At 43.4% G+C, this 22,175-nt stretch overlaps 1 protein-coding gene across 1 annotated transcript in view; it reads left to right on the top strand.

The window, feature by feature from the left end:
- LOC120536355 (TBC1 domain family member 10B-like) overlaps positions 1-22,175 on the top strand; it is a 59,915-nt gene that overhangs the window by 35,353 nt on the left and 2,387 nt on the right. The window contains exons 3-9 of the mRNA XM_039764682.1: positions 393-492; positions 4,337-4,444; positions 13,680-13,786; positions 18,277-18,391; positions 18,482-18,547; positions 19,521-19,710; positions 22,085-22,169. Of these exons, the coding sequence (XP_039620616.1) occupies positions 393-492; positions 4,337-4,444; positions 13,680-13,786; positions 18,277-18,391; positions 18,482-18,547; positions 19,521-19,710; positions 22,085-22,169 (771 nt within the window). The remainder of the gene's footprint in view (positions 1-392; positions 493-4,336; positions 4,445-13,679; positions 13,787-18,276; positions 18,392-18,481; positions 18,548-19,520; positions 19,711-22,084; positions 22,170-22,175) is intronic.

Genomic DNA, 22,175 nt, shown 5'->3' with positions numbered 1-22,175 from the left:
TTTGTTGACTCCATTAAGCAAAACTGCACATTTCGACGTGATTGGAAGTTCTCGGGGGATGAATCCCCCCCCTTCCTGCTTCAATACGGTTGGAAGTTCATAGAGGATCACCACCACTACCTCCCTCCTTCCTTATTACTTTAACGTGATTGGCGATCACGAGGAAGTGGCACACCTGGGAGGCGGGTAATGGAGGAAGATGTCGGGGGTGAAACCATTCTGGTAGCGTTACTGAGTGTCCAAAAGCTGGTATCAATAATGAAGTCAAAACTTTAGTACTGCCAATCCAATACTTGAAATATGTGGCTGCTGGATTTCAGACATTTTTGTTGTATTCGGTGGGATTGGCTGACCTAACCATTGTCTGTCGTCTTGTCTACCTGTCGTTTCAGCGAGAGGGAGCTAAATGTGCAAGTAGCTCGGGAGCGGGAGAGGAAATGGCTGGAGATGTTCAAAAACTGGAACAAATGGATTTCACGGCGGTTCCCTAAGGTAGGTAGTGCATTCGCAGAGGTTTTCAAATTTATTATGGCAGCCATTTGTGTTGAGGATTTACAAAAGAGCGGACCCCTGGGGAGGGTCCTGTGAATGACAAGCAACCTTATCTGTCAAAATGTCAATCTGCCGTCCTACCAAAATGAAGTCCGTGTTAAAATATCTCTCCGCAGGAAGGTGAGGTTGGATGGCATTTAAAGCCAAAGAGACGACTCCAAATACGATGCTGGAGGAAGTCTTGATGCCTTCCAAGTGGTCATGTAACAGATAAGGCAAGGTGCCAATGGCATCCTGTGTACCTCTCTTAGACCAGCAGGCAGACTGAACTCAATCTCCTAAAGCCTGGTTTTTCTTTGTCCGACCCCCCTTTATAAGTTTTTCAAATTATTTCACAACTAGTGATGCCCGGGCCGCTACTCCAAAGTCATTTTGTTTTTAGCTCCTGAAATGACTGTAGCCCGTTACCATCACTGCAGAGCCTCTTGCTCTTCTAATGTCAACCTAAAAAATGAGAAGAGACGATACCTTGAAAAGAAGAGGATTAAATTAGCCACGGAATTGTATTCATAATCCAGAAAGAATGAGGAAATGACAGGCAGTGCACTTCACTTATCAAGAGTAGAAATGTTTCTTTATTTTTAAGTTGTTTTGTTTAATTACTTAATTTGAATGTTCACCATCTGACATCAATTTATGTTGCAATTGTTTTCAAGTTTATTGTTGCACTTTCATTTGTTCGTTTTCATTTCATACTGTAGTAATAAAAATTCAGGTGAGGTTGGGGGTAGCAGGCACTGGTACAGCGCGTCACCGCACCCACAACACGACAAAACAGCTCGGGATCCTGGTTTGCAAAGGCAGATCCAGTTACACACCTAGAAATGACCCTCTGTCTGCCACACCCAGGTGTTACATGGGTGTCCCCTTGTTCTGGGCCAGCCACTCGAGTCCCCATGAATGAGGACCCACCCTGCAAGCCGAATCACCCTCGAGGAATCGCGCCACATGGCCATAGTGCCGTAACTGACGCTCCCGCACCGTGTAGGTCGTGTGCCTCATTTGGGATTCAGTGTGCAACACAAAGTCAAACCAGCGGGACCCAAGGATTCTCTGAAGAGACGCACATGAAGGAGTCCAGTCTTCGTCTCAGGACACTGGATAGCGTCCATGTCTCACAAACAGGAAGCACCAGGACTCTAAAGACTTGGACCTTCGTCCTTTTGAAGATATCGAGAGCACCACACACCCCTTTCCAGCGACCTCATGAGCCCCCCATGCTTTCCCAATCCGCCTACTGACTTCATAGGAAGAGTCACCAGAGACATGAATGTCACCACTAAGGTCAGTAAACCTCTCGATGAGGTCGACACTCTCTCCACAGACAGACACGCTGCTGATGGCCGTGCCCAAGAGGTCATTAAAGGCCTGGATGTTGGTGTTTTTTAGGACCCTCGCAAGCCCAGACACTCGAACCCCTCGCTCAGCCTCTCGAGAGTCCTGATCAGAGCCTCCATTGACTCCACGACAAGTAATAAAGCACTTAAAAGTTCACTACTTGCAAATGTACTTAAAGTTGCATTTTCTTTTTTCATTTTAGTAATTGCACTGGTTAGGTCACATAGAACTTTATTTGCTACCCAGGGGGGGAAATTTGGCATTTTACTGAAGCGTTTCAAATAAATAAATACATCAACAGGCAGATGAATAAACAAGAACTTTTTTCCAGATGTTCGTCACAATGCAATCACCAAGTGAGAGGAAGAGTAAATATCCAAAAGCTACAGTTTCGGTGATTAATACAATAAAAATTAAATGATTCGAGAAATTTAAGGAAAACCCTAAAAGTAAATCCTAATTTAATTCAAAAACAATTATATAACAAAGTTGTAAGAAATGTGGCAACACTGTCACGTCATCCACACATAATCGAGGCGACTATTCTAACCGGAATCAGAAAGGGCCGAGGACATTTTCATTCCACGTGTACCTGTGATTTCCAATGAATTGCCTTTCCAGTTCAAACAAATTGAGTTTCCAGTACACGTTGCGATACGATATGCTTCCCGGACGGTGCTTGATTGTTTGCTTTTCTCTGTCTCTCTCACTCTCAGACATTCTCTGCTCCCGATGGAGGGGGTGTGAGCAGAGGGGCTGTTTGCACAGAGGATACGGACGCTCCTCTAAAAAATGACGCTTTATCACGGTGCTTCGGCATACTTAAAAGACCAAAAACAACGTATTGATTTTTTGATTGTTTGCTTTTCTCTCTCTCTCTCTGACATTCTCTGCTCCTGACGGCGCTCCTTTGAAGAGTAAGATATGTTTGCATTCTTTTAATTGTGAGAAAGAACTGTCACCTCTGTCTTGTCATGGAGCACAGTTTAAACTTTTGACTAAAGGGTGTTATTTCATGTCTAGAGGGCTCTAATAATGTTAACAGTGTGGGAGAATTTATAAGGGCTTAAAATATATAAAAATAACCATACAAACATATGGTTTCTACTTCGCGGATTTTCACCTATTGTGGGGGGTTCTGGAACACAACCCCCGCGATCGAGGAGGGATTACTGTATGTATGTATGTATGTATGTATGTGTATATATATATATATATATATATATATATATATATATATATATATATAAAAATAAAAGTACAACAGTGACGTTTTTTGTCACGCTTATTTTAAAACCTACATCTGTATGTTTCGTATCATTCTTTTCGGAATTTATCAAACTTTAATGTGATAGTGTTAGATTTTCAGATTCGTTTTTAAATTATAAACTAAAAAATATCAAGAGCTCGCATCCACCGAGACCAGACTTTGTGCCAAAAGATTTAACCACGCCCGGGGCTGGAAATAAAAGACAAAGAGTAGGACAACTCCAGTACAGGCTGTTAAATATTTGAAGCGCCACACGAGATGCAGATCACGCGGCACGTCAGCAGCAAACCCAGCAGCTGATCGAGCAAAGAGGAGGTAAAAAATAAAACTGTATTTGTTTCCCATTGTATCGCCGTTTAAGAGGGGGTTTCAGAGGAGCGACCGCGTCTCCGTGGGTGCGTCAGCCCCCTCTTCACAACGTGAGTGGCAGAGACGCAAAGTGAGCATACATACACACTGTGGTCTGAACACATGTCAAGATTACTAAAAAGGAAAGAAATTTTAAAAAAATAAAAAGCTTCCGACTTGGTAGTCCGAGTTCCAGTGAGGTGCTATACAGGCGTATTGCTGTTGGTATAGAGAAGTCCTCCTCTGTGTTTCCCGACCCATTTCTGCTGAATAATTCATCGTCTGACAGCCCTCAGTGTTGGTGTGTCAGAGAGAGGATGTGCAGTGTTCTTCATAACGACACTCAGTTTTGTCTTCATTCTCTCCACCACTACGACCTCCAGGGGGTCCACAGTGTGTCCCATAACTGATCCTGCCCTTTTAATTAACTTGCTGATTCGGTTGGCCTCTCTTGAAGTGACTTTACAAGCCCATCACAGAGTTGTAGAAGATGTGAAGGTGTGCAGGATGTCACTTCCCACATTAAGGGAGCACCATCTCCTTAGGAAGAAGAGCTTTTTCAGGAATGATACAGCACTTTTTCAATGAGCTATAAGGGTACCAACAAATTTTTCCACATCAGGTTCTTGGCATCCAAACATGGAGGATGTTCATCCAAATATGGTACCGGTGTACCAGAGATGCCTGCCTCCCTCCTGCAGAAGACCCATAGCCAAATGAAAAGTGTTTCACATTTGTGTGTGTTTCTTTTTTTTCTTGCAGGCAGGTGCTGGTGGGTCATAAATGAGATGCCACTTTGCTAACAACACTTTGTACTGTTTTACCCAGGTGAAGCTACGCTGTCGAAAAGGCATTCCTTCTTCCCTCCGGTCCCTGGCGTGGCAGCTGCTTTCCAACAGCAAGGATTTGATGGACCAAAACCGTGGCAAGTTTGAGGTGAGAGGATAAGTTCAAGCCCTGGAGCCTCTACTTCCCATCTCACCCCCAGCCGTGATGGCTTCCATGCTGTCAGCCTCCTTAATCCCAGATTTTGCCAGCCCTTCTCCTTCTTCTCTAAGGCTTGGGTTTTTCCAACTCTCTCTCTCTCCCCCTTTTCACTAATTCCAGTTATCCCCCCTTTAACACTTGCTAGCATCCCAATTTGCCCTATGATTTCATAAGATGGACGCGGTGCGTTTCTTTACTTGACTCTTTTTTCATTTTGTCGATCAGATAGCCGCAGGTGGGATGGGAGTCCTTATTTTTTATGTAATATTTTAAAAGCTGCTGAGATTTCTCCTGCGTGTAAAATTGGTGCACAGATAATCTTGAAAGGGATTAAAAAGTTTATCCATCTGCCCTAAATCTGCGGTGGAGCCAGAGGGATTAAGTCGTCTTGTTTTAAGTGTCTGACGTTTAAGAGAAGACCCCCTGCACGGAATTGATGCTGTAGGGAGGAATAAACGTTTTTTTCAAGTCGATGTTCAGCAATTGCTGTCAGTACATGTTTTACATTAAAACGTAAAGAAATGTAATCTTTTTATTCTTAAAACCCCAAACATCACCCAACATCATCTGTTTCAACGATTACCACAATGAAAACATCCGGCCCACCATTAATGTCCCACTCCTCGTAAATGTTACGCTGATCCCTGTTGCAGTCTGTTTTCTCTCAATCTTCCTGGTACTTTCCTGGCACCTGGTTTTGGTGTTCATTAAATTATTAAGAGCGGGATTACAATAAAATCCAGGCGATGAAGAATGCTGGAGGGGTGAGGGTGAAGAACCGGGAAGATCGTTTCGATCCCGCACCTAACCCAAAAATGCTATCCAAAAGTCGAACTCACTTGACTTGTTTTACTTGTCCCTAATTAGCTCTGGAAAGTCACGGTTCGTCTTTGTGTAAGAAGGCTTAATCTACACTCGGATAACTAAAGGCCCTGTCACATGACTTGACCTTTCCAGTGATTTTTCAGGCCCAGTCTTCATTTACATAATCTTAGAGAGCAGGAAACGGTCGCGGAGACCTCATAAAGTCTGATGCCCTCAGCGACTCGACCCGACTTGACCAAATAGGCCTGAGTGTTAAGTCGGAGTGGGCGTTGTCCGTGTGAGAGCTGACAATTGGTGAATACTCGTTAGGAAGTCCAGTCCACAAAGTGGACCTGTCAGAGGGGCTTCTGTTTGCGTGCGAGAGCTGAGAACTGATGAGCGTACCTCTGGCACTACAAAACCTCGAATGTAGTGATGAGGAATAAGGAACACGCATGTTTTGAACCTCACAAATAGAAGAGACGCTTTTATGTCTGATGTCTTGTGTTTTATGTACTTAAACAGAATGGAAAAAAAGACCAGTAAGGACAGTGACTGCGGCTGAACACGCCACAGCTACTGACCCGTCACGCAGCACAGCACAGAAGAGAAGCTCATGTGTGTGACGTCTCTCATTTTTATACACCATAACAGAATGGACCAAAAGAATAAAGCACAGTGATTGGTTCTGCTGGCACTGGCTCTGTCGGGCCGTCGGAAAAAGATTGTCGCTCGATCGGTAAACGTGACATGGGCTACAATTTTCAGTTGGGTTATTTGACACAGTGAAGTGGCTGTGGTCAGCACATGTGACATACACCCCCCACCCAACAAAAAGTCACTTAATGTCACCTTGGCTTGAGCTACTGTTGTAGTCGTTTGTTTTATGCGTAGCTGTAACGAGTAAGGAACGCAGGCATTTTGGATCTGACAGACGGAACGGAGACATATGTGGATGACATTGTGTGTTTTCTGTACCCCAACATAATGTGACATAAGGGACGAGATTACGGCTGAACTTGGCTGTACCTGTAAAACCTTCTCACCAGCTCCGTCTCCGTCAGGCAGCACGTTATTGGCTGTTAAAGTAATGGACAAGCTTGTAAAACTGTGGAAATTAGACAACCGTTTGACGACTTTCCAGCACGGTTTCTAACTTGACATAGCTAGCGATTTCTAGCAGCGTAATTTAACATCCTCCAGCACCGAGACCCAATACGTCACGTGACCATAGCATTGAGCTGATAGGCCGTTTATCTTTATTAAATAACTATCGAAAGACCATCCATCCATAAATGGCTAACCTGGTGTTTATGGTGACAGTTTGGGGAGGCTAAGGGCAGTGTCAGGCTATGTCACACCGGACAACGTTTCTAGCGGTTTTTCAGCCGTAGCCTGCATTGACATAACCTTAGCCAGTTGTTGGCAGTCCGTGGTTTGCTCCCTTGAAGACCAATCATCTAATGTGACCACTTTGGGTGGTCAGAGGGGCTGCTGTTTATATGTGAGAGCTGATGAGCATTAGGCCGGCAGTACAATGCATAGAATGTATTGATGAGCAGTAAAGAACATGCGGGTTTTGAACCTCACAAATAGAAGAGACGCTTGTATGTCTTGTGTCTCGTGTTTTATGTACTTAAACAGAATGGGGGAAAAAAAGACCAATGAGGAAAGGGACTGCAGCTGAACACGCCACAGCAACTGACCATTCACACGGCACAGTGGCTATGGACCTCACAAACAGAAGAGAAGCTCAGCTGTGTGACGTCTCATATTTCATACGCCATAACAGAATGAACCTAAGGAATAAAGCGCAATGAATGGTTCAGCTGTTAACCCTTCATCGTACAGCACTGGCTCTGTCAGGCCATCGGGAAAAAGATTGGCGCTCGATTGGTAAACGTGACATAGGTTGCAATTTTGAGTCGGGTTATTTGACATGGTGAAGCAGCTATGATCAGCGTACAGTCATATGAAAAGGTTTGGGAACCCCCCTTAATTCTTTGGATTTTTGTTTCTCATTGGCTGAGCTTTCAAAGTAGCAACTTCCTTTTAATATACGACATGCCTTATGGAGACAGTAGGATTTCAGCAGTGACATTAAGTTTATCGGATTAACTGAAAATATGTAATATGCATCATAACAAAATTAGGCAGGTGCATAAATGTGGGCACCCCAACAGAGATATGACATCAATACTTAGTTGAGCCTCCTTTTGCTCCTTTGAGCCTCTCGACGCTGTCCTCCTATAGCCTGTGATGAGTGTCTGGACTCTGATGGAGGTATTTCTGACCATTCTTCATACAAAATCTTTCCAGTTCAGTTCAACTTGATGGACAGCCTGCTTCAAATCACCCCATAGATTTTCGATGATATTCAAGTCAGGGGACTGTGACGACCATTCCAGAACATTGTACTTCTCCCTCTGCATGAATGTCTTTGTAGATTTCCAACTATGTTTTGGGTCATCAACTTGGAATATCCAACCCCTGCGTAATTCAACTTTGTGACTGATGCTTGAACATTATCATGAAGGATTTGTTGATATTGGGTTGAATTCATCCGACCCTCGACTTTTAACAAGGGCCCCAGTCCCTGAACTAGCCACACAGCCCCACAGCATGATGGGACCTCCACCACATTTGACAGCAGGTAGCAGGTGTTTATCTTGGAAAGTGGTGTTCTTCTTCCGCCATGCAAAGCGCTTTTTGTTCTGACCAAATAACTCCATTTGTGTCTCATCAGTCCAAAGCACTTTGTTCCCAAGTGAATCTGGTTTGTCTAAATGAGCCTTTGATACAACAAGCGATTCTGTTTGTGGCGTGAGTGCAGAAAGTGCTTCTTTCTCATCTCCCTGCCATACAGATGTTCTGAATTGTAGAACGATGTACCGATACACCATCTGCAGTGAGATATTCTCGCAGGTATTTGGAGGTGATCTGTGGTTGTCTGTAACCATTCTCACAATCCTGCTCATATGCCGCTCCTGTGTTTTTCTTGGCCTGCCAGACCTGCTGGGTTTAACAGCAACTGTGCCTGTGGCCTTCCATTTCCTGACTCCATTCCTTATAGTTGAAGCTGACAATTTAAACCTCTGAGATGGCTTTTTGTAGCCTTCCCCTAAACCAGGAGACTCAACAATCTTTGTTTTCAGATCTTTGGAGAGTTGCTTTGATGATCCCATGCTGTCTGTCACTCTTCAGAGGAGAGTCAAAGGGAAGGAAGCACAACTTGCTATTGACCCCCTTAAATACATTTGACCACTCATGATTGGACACTCCTGTCTGTGAAGTTCAAGGCTTGACGAGCTCATCCAACCAAGTAATCAGCATTGAGCAGTGACAGGCATTCAAATCAGCACAATGACAAGGGGACCCACATTTGTGCACAGCCAGTTTTTCACATTTGATTTAATTTCATAAAACTAAATACAGCTTCACGAAAAATGTTTGTTCAGAAAACACCGCAGTGCTCGGATGTTCCTAGGAAATGAAAGACACACCACTGTTATCTTTATTGATGAAAGGAGAGTCAATTATCATGCAGGCTGAGAGGGGGTCCCAAACTTTTTCATATGACTGTATGTGACATACCCCCAACCCAACCAAAAGTCACTTAGTGTAATCTTGGATTAAGCTACTGTTGTAGTCGATTCTTTTATTTTTTTTCTTCATTTAAACAAATAGTTGAAAATGCTTTTGCATTCAGTATGACCCGTTCTACTACCGTTGTCTGTCCATGGAGACTGCATGGTTGGCGTAGTTCTTGACTTCATGCACCCTGTAACAGTGAAGCACCTGACCTCAATAATTTGGAGGAGTGTCCACATGCTATTGGCCATACTGAGTGTATACGTGTGTAAAAGCTGAAGTGCACACATTGGTTATGTCAAGGGTGGGCAGCGTCGGTCATGGTGGGCCGCGGGGGCTGCAGGTTTGTTGTTCCAACCCAGTTTCTTAATGAGAAGTCAATTACTGCTGATGAAGCACTTATTGCTCAAGGGATATTTTGGTGCTTTATTTTAGTGGTCTCGCTTGTTAGCGTAGCCCCACCCTTAATTACTTATTTTAGTCTCAAACAGCTGCCTTCCTTCTTCTTAAAGGATCCTTATTAGCAATAAGATGCAAAAGACAAAGGAGCCAGCAGTTCTCCGTCTAACGTGTTTCCTTTTACACCAGCGTGGGTTCGTCCTGCGTTATTTGGTTTAATAAAACACTTAATGTGACAGGCTGAAAATGATCTGATTTACGTTTCGCGTCAATTGAATGATATCGTTGTAAAGGAAAAAATTTACGACATAAAATGAAAGAAGGTCTGAGATTGGTTGCAGTTGGGTTGGAACGAAAACCTGCAGCCACTGCGGAAGCCCCAGGACCGACTTTGAGAAACTAAAACTAAAGAATGTGACAGCTTGTAATTATGAGAAGCGTTTTCATTTCTTTTACGCCGTATGTATTATGGTTAAATATTTCTGTACATATGTTATTAGGTGAAATTTTATTTATTTTATGGTCACCGAACAATAAGCCTACAGAATTTCATTTTGTTAAAAAAAAATCGGGAGTGGTCTCCCCTCGACTTTCTCGTATGCTCGGCTATGGGCATGGATATTTGAGGAGTAGACCACAAGACAAGGATTATATTTTTATATTATGTTCATTAAAGGACCATCAACAACAAATCAATCAAATTAATAATAAATGGAAGTTATTTTAAAAGTAAAGTTGAATAAATCGGACTCTGCAGGTGCATGAATGAAAGGTAAAATAGCATTTCCTGTTAAAGGAAATAGACGAAAAGTTGATAGAAATCAACGTTTTGTACCTAATACTTGTATGCAAAATTTGGTTGACCGAAATGAAAGCGTACTCAAGTTATCATGTTTACACACACAGACACGCACACACACACAATTCCAAAAATGATATTTTCTGACAAAGGGAGGTCTAAAACGTTGAGATTCATCAAACCCTCGAAATGGAGATTTTAGAGGATTCCAATATTTTCCCAACACTTAGTATATGAGAAAGTAAAAAACAGGGCTGTGGAGTCGGAGACAATTTTGGGTACCTGGAGTCAGAGTCGGCAAAAAGTTAACCGACTCCGACTTCTACTAAATTTAAATGGGAATTAAAAAAGTAAGTTGAAATGTCCCAATTCACAAACAGTCATAATGAACTACTTCTCTGCTGTAACAATAAAGCCCAATGCATGCAGTGCATAATGTTACCACAAAACGAACATGTCAAGTAACCATGAAGCATGCTTTTCATTGACTGTATGCGTCACTATATGGGATGTAATGCTCCACTGTTACACGGAACTATGAACCTAGCCTAAAGCCCCCCATACATTTACAGATGCACTGCCGATATTTCGGCCGTTCAACGAGTCATCACGTCAAACGCCTGCAAAATCATCTGGTGTGTTCTCAGCTCCGTCGGCTCCCCTCGCTATGCGCTAGTGAAGGGGGCCGAAAGAGCCGAGAACACAGATCTCCCTACCTGTCTCCAGCAGAGGCTCTTTCTGTTGATCAGCTGGCCGGTGAGTGACACAACGCACTAAACTTCCGGCTGGCTGACAGAGGAGACAGTCACTGCAGCAGACAGAGGCATCACATTACTTTGGATGGGGGCGGTGGTCGAGATTTTCGGCAAGCTGGATCTGCCCGTCCATGTGGACACCCGCAATCTGCGGCCGCCAATCAATTGCCGCGATTGTACACGCACGTCGGTCGGTGGCAGAATCGGCCACAGATCGCTGCGTATTTGGGGGCCTTAACTCTCGCTGATAATTAGGTAAATGTTTTTTGCAGGACTAGAGACACTTGTATAAGTGAAGGGAATAAACTTAAACTTTAAACCTGACTGTGGGATTCAAACATGATTCATGATTTCCTTTAACTATAACTGTATTGCAAGTTTAATATAGGTTTTCCAGATATTGTTTTTAGTTCATATAGTTAAGCTTTTTTTTTTTGTTTTAAAAGTTAAAACTACCAAAGAATGTGGTTTGTATTTTTGAACCAATACATTTCCTGTTCCTGATTTTTATGCCTGCTATTACTATCCAGACACTTGTTTAAAAAATAAATAAACAAACAAAACCTTGTTTTCATTGTTTGTCTTTAATCTGGCATTATAGTAGAGTGTTGGCTTCCTAGCCAGTAGTTCTGTGGTGAAATGACATGTATGTTGCCTTCCTTTCCTTCAGTGGATGTAGAAAATACATTAGTATAGTATATACATACAGAGGAGTCGGCAGATTTAGAAACTGAGGAGTCGGAGCATTTATCTACCGACTCCACGGCCCTGGAAAAAAACACAGGACGTCACCCATCCCTGGGTTTGGTGATGCTTGAAAGCATTTCTGTACTTAAAAAGTAATTAATTACTACAAGCACCCTCATTCAGGCCAGTATGTTCCCCTTAGTCTATCCGTGTGACTTTTTTCCCCCTTTTTCTGTTTGACTTTGTGTATAGAAATCCACAATTTTCCCACAATGCAATACAGAATTCACAGAGTTTACATGTCCTGCAAAATGTTTTTTTTTTCTTGCTTTCATTTAAATATATTGTTTAAGAGTCTAAAACAAAAAACCTTACAACTGTAGCACAGAATGACAGGATTGTAAATAACGGCCATAAATGTTGCAAGAGTTTGTGACCTCTGAGGAAAAACTATTTTGACATTCAACAAGATACTGGGTGACCTCTTGGACTTTTTAGCCAACTTCCCTTGTAGACAGGAAGGAATTGTTGCAAGGCAACGTGAATTTGATGACATGAAGTCATTTAAGTGTTTGTTTTGGTTGGACAAGCAGTTACGGAAATTTGGGTTATTCAGGGTTTGGATGCTCGTGTCGATTATTTATTTATTTATTTATTTATTTATTTATTTATTTATTTAAATGCATTTGCAAAAATTCCTAAAATCCTGTTTTCGCTTTGTCATTCTGGGGTATTGAGTGCTGTGTGATGAGGGGAAAAAAAAATCGGGAGTGGTCTCCCCTCGACTTTCTCGTATACTCAGATACGGGGAGGGATATTTGAGGAGTAAACCGCAAGACAATGATTGTATTTTTATATTATGTACATTAAAGAACCATCAACATCAAATCAAATTAATAATATATTGAACAATTATTATAAAAGTAAAGTGGAATGAATAAAAGTGCATGAATAAAAGGTAAAGTACCACTTTCGGGTTAGCAGAAATAGCCGAAAAGTTAATTGTAATCTACGTTTTGTACCTAATACTTGCATGCAAAATTTGGTTGACCTAAGAGAAAGCATGCTCAAGTTATCATGTTTATATATATATATATATATATATATATATATATATATATATATATATACACACACATATAGACAGACATAATTCCAAAAAATAGTATTTTCAGACTCGGGGAGGTCTAAAACATCGAGATTCATCAAAATCTTGAGGTCAAATTTTTAGATGATTACAATACTTTGTCTATAAGAAAGTAAATAGGATTTCAGGAGGTCGAAAACGTTGAGATTCATCAAAATCTCGATATCGAATTTTTAGACGATTACAATACTTTCTTTACGAGAAAGTAAAACGGACTTGGAGGTTTAAACATTGAGATTCATCAAAATCTCAGGTCAAATTTTTGGACAATTACAATACTTTCTCTACGAGAAAGTAAATCGGACTCAGGCAGGTCTAAAACATCGTGGACGATTACAATACTTTCCCTATACTTTGTATATGGAAAAAGTAGCAATTAATTGACACGATTTTGGTACAAGGCATCCACGTAACAAAATGTGCAAAGAAACGTGAAGGGGCCTGAATGCTCTCTGAGTGCACCGTGAATAGTGAGTGATGTGAGTGATGACCCCTAGTGGAGATCAAAGAGAAGTGCATTTTAGGCTGAATCCAGGAAGCCCTACTTTATTTGAAGGAGCATCTCGGTCTACTAGATAGCTGAAGTAGAAACCCTGACAATTTTTGTGAGTTATCTGAGTGAGGTGCTGGGGCTCATTAGCTGTTATTATCTATCCAGACAAGTCTGGTGGACTCTTCTCATTTGTAAGAACCTTCTTATTTTCATATAGTCTTAGCCAGGTACACTTAAATCATAAACTACTGATTAATGTCAATAAGCACAGCTTCACAGCAGACATGCCTTCAACCAAAATATTAGCCCATGTGTAGCTGAGAACAGTTGCTAATATTTTTCACAAGGTTATGATCTCAAATAAATTGGACAAAGTTTCTTCTCTTACGCCTTGTCGAGGTAAGAGCATCAACGTGGGAAACTTCCAGAGATCTGTGAGCATTTGCCGTCTCTCTCATCTCTTGACCGTGAAGTGATACTAACCTCTTGTGTTCTCTGTCTCTTGTCAGGAACTGGAAAGGCAGCCAGGAGACCCCAAGTGGCTAGACATCATTGAGAAGGACCTCCACCGGCAATTTCCATTTCATGAGATGTTCTCTGCACGTGGTGGTCACGGGTAGGTGGTGTCTTGGTTCAGATGGTTGATGTTTCAGTGTCATCCCCTCCTTATCTCCCACCCATCCTCTTCCCCCCACCGTCTATTTAAACTAGGAACACAACCGCATCAATGATGCATCAGTCACTCCACCCTGCCATGGCCACTGAGCTTATCTTCTCACACAGTACATGCCATAAATAACACAGATCCAGCGACCACGGCTAAATTTACCATTGAGACGTCACTAAATAGAGCACTGGGAAAGAGGAACTGGTGGGCATGTAAGCTGCGTCACACTTCAACTTCTTCACTCAAGGGCGACACCGCCTCTCGCAGTGTTTCCTCAAATTGGCGTTAAGGAGATTGCAGGTGGTCTTATTGGGTCCAAAACTCTGGTCCTGGTGGGGCCCCAGTGGCTGCAGGTTTTCATTCTAACCCTTTTCTTAATGAGTGACCTGTTTTTGCTGCTAATTCATTTTATCTGACTTGCTCTTGAAGACTCAGACCTCTTAATTAGCAGCCAAACAATAATAAGATACAAAATGAGCCACAACAACTGGTGTCCATCATACAATATCTGAAAATAAAGAAAGGTGAAAGTCTCGGGAACATTAATCTGCTCAGGTCCACAAAACATTTGACCAGTGCTGCTCTTAGAAAAGAGAAAATCAACAAAATCAGAAATGTCTGCTATTGCACAAGGAGAGCAGCAACAAACCACTGAATTAAAGAGCGGGTTTAATGGACAACAAGAGTCGGCGCCTCATTAAGGTAACTGATTGGAGTGACACTGGTTGGAGTTTAAGGCCCTGACTTCACTGGTCTTCTGTTGGCTCCCTCACTTCACATTTCATTTCTCCTTGGGTGCCATTTAAGTAAAGAAATGAAGCAACTCAGGGGAACAAATCTTAAAAAACAAGTCAATTAAAATTAATTCAGAAGAAGTTAATTAGCAGCAAAAGCAGGTCACTAATTAAGGAAATGGTTAGAATGAAAACCTGTAGCCACTGCGGCCCTACAGAACTGGAGCTGGGGACCCCACCTACTACACGAGGGTCGAACTCTGGTCCTGGTGGGCCGCAGTGGATGCAGGTTTTCATTCTAACCATCTTCTTCATTAGCGTGCTGCTAATTAACTTGTTTGCCTTAGTTTTAATTAACTTGACTTAGCAACCAAACAATAATGAGACACAAAACAAACTGCCACATGACCAGCAAACCTGTGCCCATCACACAATATCTGAAAATAAAGAAAGGTGAAGGTCTCTGTAAGGTTGATCTCTCAGGTCACCAAACCATCTTGATGGTGTTCTTAGAAAAAACAGAAACATCAACAGTTTTGGAAATGTCTACTGTGGCAGAATGAGAGCAGCAACAAGCCATGGAATTAAATAACGAGTTTAATTAACAGCAAGAATCGGCTTCTCATTAAGAAAGTGATTGGAGTGAAGCTCCAGTTTAGCTGGTCATCTGTTGGCTCGTCTCACATCTCATTTCTGCTTGGCTGTCATTTAATTAAGAAAGGAATCAATTCAGAGGACTAAATCTTTAAAAACAAGGCTATTAAAATTAGGGTCGAAGAAATTAATTAGCAGCAAAAACTTGTCACGGATTAGGAAAAAGGTTAGAATGGAAACCTGCAGCCACTGAGGCCCTCCAGGTCTGAAGTTCGACACCCCTGGCCTGTTCAGTCCCAGCAAAGTTCCTCCATCATAACTGTCTTCCGTCTCTAATATGCTGCCATATGATGTCTTAGTTTCCCAACTTTATCCAAGTTGTATCAGGCTGTTCTATTAGAAAGAAGAAGAGTACCCAAACGTCACTCTTGATTAGACAGAAGACAGTAACGGAACCAAAGGTGGGCAGTGGGGGCTTTGCTTAGCATTAAGGGTGTGTGATGACACCACATCAAAACAAACAAGAAGAGGGGGAGCAGTTACTTTAATGTTAAGGATGTCTGAGATGCTAACTGAGATTTTTGGCCATCAGATTATATGCCATGTTTATCGACAGTCGGCATTATGGGGCTTTGGGGATGCTTCTCTGCAGCAGGCTTTGTAGGCTTGTGACGGCAGAACATGTAGCAGCATATGGGAAAAATCCCGAAACTTTTTGCAAAATATCTTGTGCCTTGGGAGACGCCAGCAAGACGATGACCCCAGCCGTAAAGCTGAGGATGCACAGGAGTGGCCTAAGAATAGCAACGTGAATGTCCTGGAGTGGCCCAGTCAGAGTCCACATCTCACTCCAATGGACAATTTGTGGTTAGACTTGACAAAGACTGCAGTGGACCAGCGCCCTCTCCTGGTTTGTTCCTGCCTTGTGTCCTATGCTAGCCTGGGTAAGCCCCAGCAGACCTGCGCAACAGCAGGTCTTGTTCAGGACTAAGTAGGTTAGAAAAATGACTGAGTTGACAAAATCTGTCCACTCGCGATCATCATGGCACCTGACAGAGCTTGAGTGGTTTGGCAAAGAAAAAAAAAAAAAAACGGTGAAAAAGGTGCTGTGGAGATGTGCAAAACTGACAGAGAGGGAGAGATCTGTGCACACAGACTCGGGTCTGTCATGGCTGCCGTCTAATAAATACTGACTTAAAGAGGGCGAATACCTTCTGTTATCAATTTATCTTGTGTTTTATATTTGTATTTATGTTGGACCACTTTATTGGTCTGCTGATCGATGTCAAAAAGCCAGACTTAAGTCCACTGGGGTTCCGTTTTGTCTAACAATACAATGTGAACACTCCAAGGGGGCGAATACTTTTTATAAACGCCATATATTGAAGAAGTTAAGTGGGTCCGGGCCTTGCTGCAGGTTGATCATGCAAGAAGGTACAAGGCTAGGAGCTTGAGAGAGTTTAAGGCAGGGGTCTCCCAACTCCAGTCCTGGAGGGTCGCAGTAATAAGTGACCAGTTTTTGCTGCCAATTAACTGCTTCCCTTTATTTTAATGGACGTTTCTTGAGACTCTCACCACTGAATTGACTCTTTTTTTTCCATAAACGGCACCGAAACACAAATTTGATGTAAAGTGAGCCAACAGATGACCAGCTAAGTTGGGGCCTCAAACTCCAACCAACTTCACTTTGTTCAGTTTCTTAACTCGAAGCCAATTCTTGTTGCTATTTAACCCCGTTATTTCATTCCAGCCACCCATCCATCCATTATCCAACTCGCTATATCCTAACTACAGGGTTACGCTGGAGCCAATCCCAGCCAACACAGGGCGCAAAGCAGGAAACAAACCCCCGTGCCAGCCCACCTCAGGGTGCACACACACTAGGGAAAATTTAGGATTGCCAGTGCACCTAACCTGCATGTCTTTGGACTGTGAGAGGAAACCCATGGGGAGAACATGCAAACTCCACCCAGGGAGGACCCGGGAAGTGAACCCAGGTCTCCTAACTGCGAGGCAGCAGCACTACCCACTGCGCCACCGTGCCGCCCTGTTTCATTCCATGATATCATAATACCTGGAGGTAGCAGAGTTAAAGATGGTACGATTTGCAGTGGGTGTGACGAGGATGGACAGGATTAGAAATGAGGACATTAGAGGGTCAGCTCAAGTTGGAAGGTTGGGAGACAAAGTCAGAGAGGCGAGAGTGCGTTGGTTTGCACATTTGAGGAGAGATGCTGAATATAATGAGCGAAGGGTGCTAAGGATAGAGCTGTCAGATAAGAGGAGAAGAGGAAGACCTTAGAGGAGGTTTATGGAAGTGGTGAGAGAGGACATGCAGGTGATGGGTGTGACAGAGCAAGATGACGAGGACAAAAAGATATGGAAGAGGATGATCCGCGGTGGCGACCCCTAACGGGAGCAGGCCGAACGAAGAAGAATATTTCATTCTGCCATGGTAGACATTTCCAAAACTGTTGATTTTCTTTTCTAAGAGCGCTGGCTGTCAAAAACATTTTGTGGACCTGAACAGATCGGCATTACTGAGGCCTTCACCTTTCTTTATTTTCAGTTATTGTGTGATGGACGTGGGTTGTTGTTTATGTGTTGGTTCATTTTGTGTCTTAATATTGTTTGGTTGCTAATTAAGGAAAAAATGAAATAATTAAGGGGGGGGGGCTAGTCTTAAGTTGTGCATCGATTAAAATTAAGGCAAGGAGTTAATTAGCAACAAAATCTGGTCACTATTTATGAAAAGGGTTCAAATGAAAACCTGCAGCCGCTGAGGCCCTCCAGGTCTGAAGTTCGACACCCCTGGCCTGTTCAGTCCCAGCAAAGTTCCTCCATCATAACTGTCTTCTGTCTCTAATATGCTGCCATGTGATGTCTTAGTTTCCCCACTTTATCCAAGTTGTATCAGGGTGTTCTATTAAAAAAGACGATGAGTACCCAAACGTCACTCTTGATTAGACAGAAGACAGTAACCAGGCATGGAATCAAAGGTGGGCATTGGGGGCTTTGGAGTTGGAGACCCCTGGTTTAAGGTGATTGCATGATGGGGATTAGAATGGAGTTTTCACTGAAGACCCCGTGTTACTCTCTTGTCTCCCACAGACAACAGGACTTGTACCGAATCTTAAAGGCGTACACCATTTACCGACCGGACGAGGGTTACTGCCAGGCCCAGGCTCCAGTGGCAGCAGTACTGCTCATGCACATGCCAGCTGAGGTAAGGGTTTAGGGACCTACAGAGCTGTTGGAACTTTTCATTTCTGGGCTCATGATGATTAACCCGTCTGTCGTTTTTTTCCCCCCGTAGCAAGCCTTCTGGTGTTTGGTCCAGATCTGCGAGAAGTACTTACCGGGATACTACAGCGCCGGCCTGGTGAGTTACCTCATCCTAAATTGACGGTGGCACCCTTCCACATTGTTTAACTCTTTGAGGGCTGAATATTTTTTCAGGAAAACATAGTTTCTGAAAAACAACGGTTTCACACAGAAATCAACGTAAAACGTCTGTTGCTGCATGCTGCGGCTGTCAGTTTTCCAAGAATGTACAATCTGGTTTCTACCTCTTACCATTGTTAAGTGGCAGCTACACGATTAACTGGGGACCAGTCCGCTCAAGCTGGAACCTCACATTTTTATCACTTGTATCAAAATTGGAGTCTGGTAAGTCATAGTCCAGTTCAGAGATAATAGGCAAAACATCGTCCCCGGAGTATTTTGCTTTACCCATTCGCTTTGATCTCTTGCCATTATGTCAGTGCCATTTTTTGCTCTTGTTTGCACCTTACTACTCACACAAGTGCAGAAAATCTCGATCAAACCAATGAAGCGAACTTTCCTTCTAGCTACAAGAGTCCATCTAAAACATAACGGTTTGTTTTCGCACAGTTTTAAGTTGATTACCATCGTCAACTACTCCTTTTGAGAAAAGTCGACATCAGCCCTGAAAGAGTTAAGCCAGGGACATTACGGGATGGGGGTCTGCAGTTGCTATGGCACATTAGTGGTCAGCATCAATTGGAGACAAAAGTCTTTGTCAGGTAGCACTTCAGAGGGGTGCCAACGTGCTTTTCATCAAATCCTGGTTCTTGGAAACCACCTATTGGTTTAATAAGAAATTAATAAATTTTTTCTGATTATTGTCTGCATCCATTGTTAGAATCAGAAACTTTTTTTTTCTAATACAACATTTATATATTGTAAATAAATATGAATTTGATTATCTACACTTACAGTATACCCTACTTGATGGTGTGACCACTAGAATCAGAGGGGATTCTGGGATTCCCAGACACAAAACTATTTCAAGCACTCTCTCTTTCTCTCTTTCTCTCTTCCTTTCTTTCCAGGAAGCAATCCAGCTGGATGGAGAAATCTTCTTCTCATTGCTCAGAAAGGTCTCACCCATGGCATACCGGCACCTGAAGAAGCACAAGATCGACCCCATCCTGTACATGACCGAGTGGTTCATGTGTGTCTTTTCACGGACCTTGCCTTGGGCGTCGGTGCTGCGAATCTGGGACATGTTCTTCTGTGAAGGTGAGCATATCATTCATTAGACCGAGACGAGGCACTAACCAGAAGAATCGCTCGCTGTAAGGGTGGGCTGGTTCATGTAATGTTAATTTGACCAGACTTCCCTTCTAAGGTGACATTACATCGGCATTTTGATGAGAGGGTTCAGTCAGTCAGAACTTCTGGGCCATTGCTGGCCCACTGCGCCATTCTCTTACGGCTGCAACCAATGACATGATTTCCTTCCATCAGTACAATGGAAGACAGTACCACTGCCATTTTGTTGGATCCACGTGCTTAACTGACAGCCGTTGTTAGCCTTTTCCAGCACTATGGTACATGTGTCGCTGGCTGTTAGTGCCCCATGGCTTGGAGTGGAGCTGCTCGGGTGAGCAACGTGACCAAATATTGCAGGTCAATGTCAAGTGGACTCAAACCACATATGTGTAGGGACCTTTGAATTGCACTGGAGACCAAACCAACAGGTTTGTACAATTTGACACATGTGAAAAGTCTAAAGCAGGGGAGTCCAACTCCGGTCCTGGTGGGCCACAGTGGCTGCAGGTTTTCATTCTAACCATCTTCTTAATCAGTGAGCCGTTTTTGCTGCTGTTTTAATTGACGTGACTCAGACCCCTTAGTTGTTTCTCTTTCCTTAATGAGCAGTCAAACAATTATGAGACCCAAAACAGGTCACCACGTGACCAGCTCACCTGAATATATAAAGAAAGGCGAAGGTCTCGGTCAGGTCACCATAACATCTTGACGGTGGTCTCAGAAAAGCAACAGTCTGCTGTGGCAGAACGAGAGCAGCAACAAGGCCTGCTATTCAATAACGGCTTTCATTGACAGCAAGAATCGGCTTCTCATTTAGAAACTGATTGGAGTGAAATTGGCTGGAGTTTGACGTTACGATTTAGCTGGTCATCTGTTGGCACATCTCATTTGTTTGGCTGCCATTTGATGAAGAAACGAATCAATTCAGAGGTCTGAATCCTGAAAAACTGGGCTATTAAAATGAAGGGTAAAGGAGTTAATTAGCAGTGAAAACTGATTAGGCAAAGGGTTAGAATGAAAACCTGCAGCCTCTGCGGCCCACCAGGACCGCCGGCGTTGGACACCCCTGATCTAAAGTCTTCACATGTCACAGCATAGCAGGGTCCAGGATTCAGTGGTGCAGGTAGAATACAGGTTTGGTGCCGACTTGGTTGTTCTGCTGGTGCCAGAGCTTCTGAAAGGTGGTACCAGTGAGACTACTTCCGTGCCCTTGCCGTCAGACCCCAACACTTCCTACAAAAGTATATTCGGTGACAGACGCAACTTTCTGTCCCAAATGTTGATGTCTTCTGTGCATTTTCCATCCCCACCAAGCTGTGCAGTTTGGTTTTCTGCTGAGACGTGTGCAGACTGAGCTGGTCAACAGGGAGGTTAACTGTGGAGACGTCCACAAGTGCATAGTCGATATCTGGGAGACGATCTTCTGGCTCATTGACGCCATTGTTACAGATGCTTGGACATGGCCCTCTCTAACCCCCCTAGACAAGGTTGCAAAGCTCTCAGAAGGTGGGACCAGCGATGGCTGTCAAAGAGGAGTGGTATTTAGGAATTGCAAGGACTTTAGTCAAATCCTTCTGCTGGGCTTACGTTACAAATTAACTCCGGGCAGTTCCTTTTTCTGGTGGAATTAGGGTTGCAACATCATGGGAACACTACCCTGAAAAGGATTAGGCCGAAAAAAAAGCAAATTGATTTTGCTTATTTCGGATTAACCTTTAGTCTGTTTGTGTTTCCTCAGAGACCTGCTTGAAAGTAAGTCAGCAGAACACACGGGAGTGCATTTAGTTATCAGCTTTCAGAGGTCCGGGTCGAAACTTTGCTCCTAAGTTGTCAGGGTGTCGGACTGTTGAAACATAAGTACAGACGCTGCTCCAATCCGCCTGTCGATCTCTCGGCCCCTTCTTCCCCTCGTTTGTGAATGAGACCAGATAGATACGTAAACTCCTCTACTTGAGGTAGCACCTCCTCGCCCACCTTTTCCCGGCTGAGAACCGCAACCTCGGACTTGGAGGTGCTGGTCCTCATCCCCACCACTTCACGCTCGGCCCGCAAGCCGCCCCAGTTCACACCCGAGGTCACCATACAGTGAAGAAGCTTGTAATATTTTAGGAAGTTTGAAACGGCGCCGAAGAGTGATGGGGGAGTTCTGTAATCTGTCATCGCCTGCCGTTTCTAGTTGTCTAATCTGACATCTCTAAAGCAACGAGATTCCTGCGATTACGGTTAAGTGTGACGTGCCCTCCGACTCAAAGTCATGTAGCATGACATTGGCCTTACTTGCTTGGTGCAATGAGGAAGTGCCATTTCAATCAAAACTATTTTTTTTTTACCCACCTCACAGGAGTGAAGATCATATTTCGGGTGGGCCTCGTCCTCCTGCGCCAGGTATTGGGCTCGGTGGACAAGCTTCGTGACTGCCAAGGGATGTATGA

This window comes from Polypterus senegalus, chromosome 10, assembly GCF_016835505.1.
Source record: "Polypterus senegalus isolate Bchr_013 chromosome 10, ASM1683550v1, whole genome shotgun sequence".
NCBI lineage: Eukaryota > Metazoa > Chordata > Cladistia > Polypteriformes > Polypteridae > Polypterus > Polypterus senegalus.
Note: the sequence above shows the minus strand (reverse complement) of the source record. Positions and strands in the feature narration are given on the sequence as shown.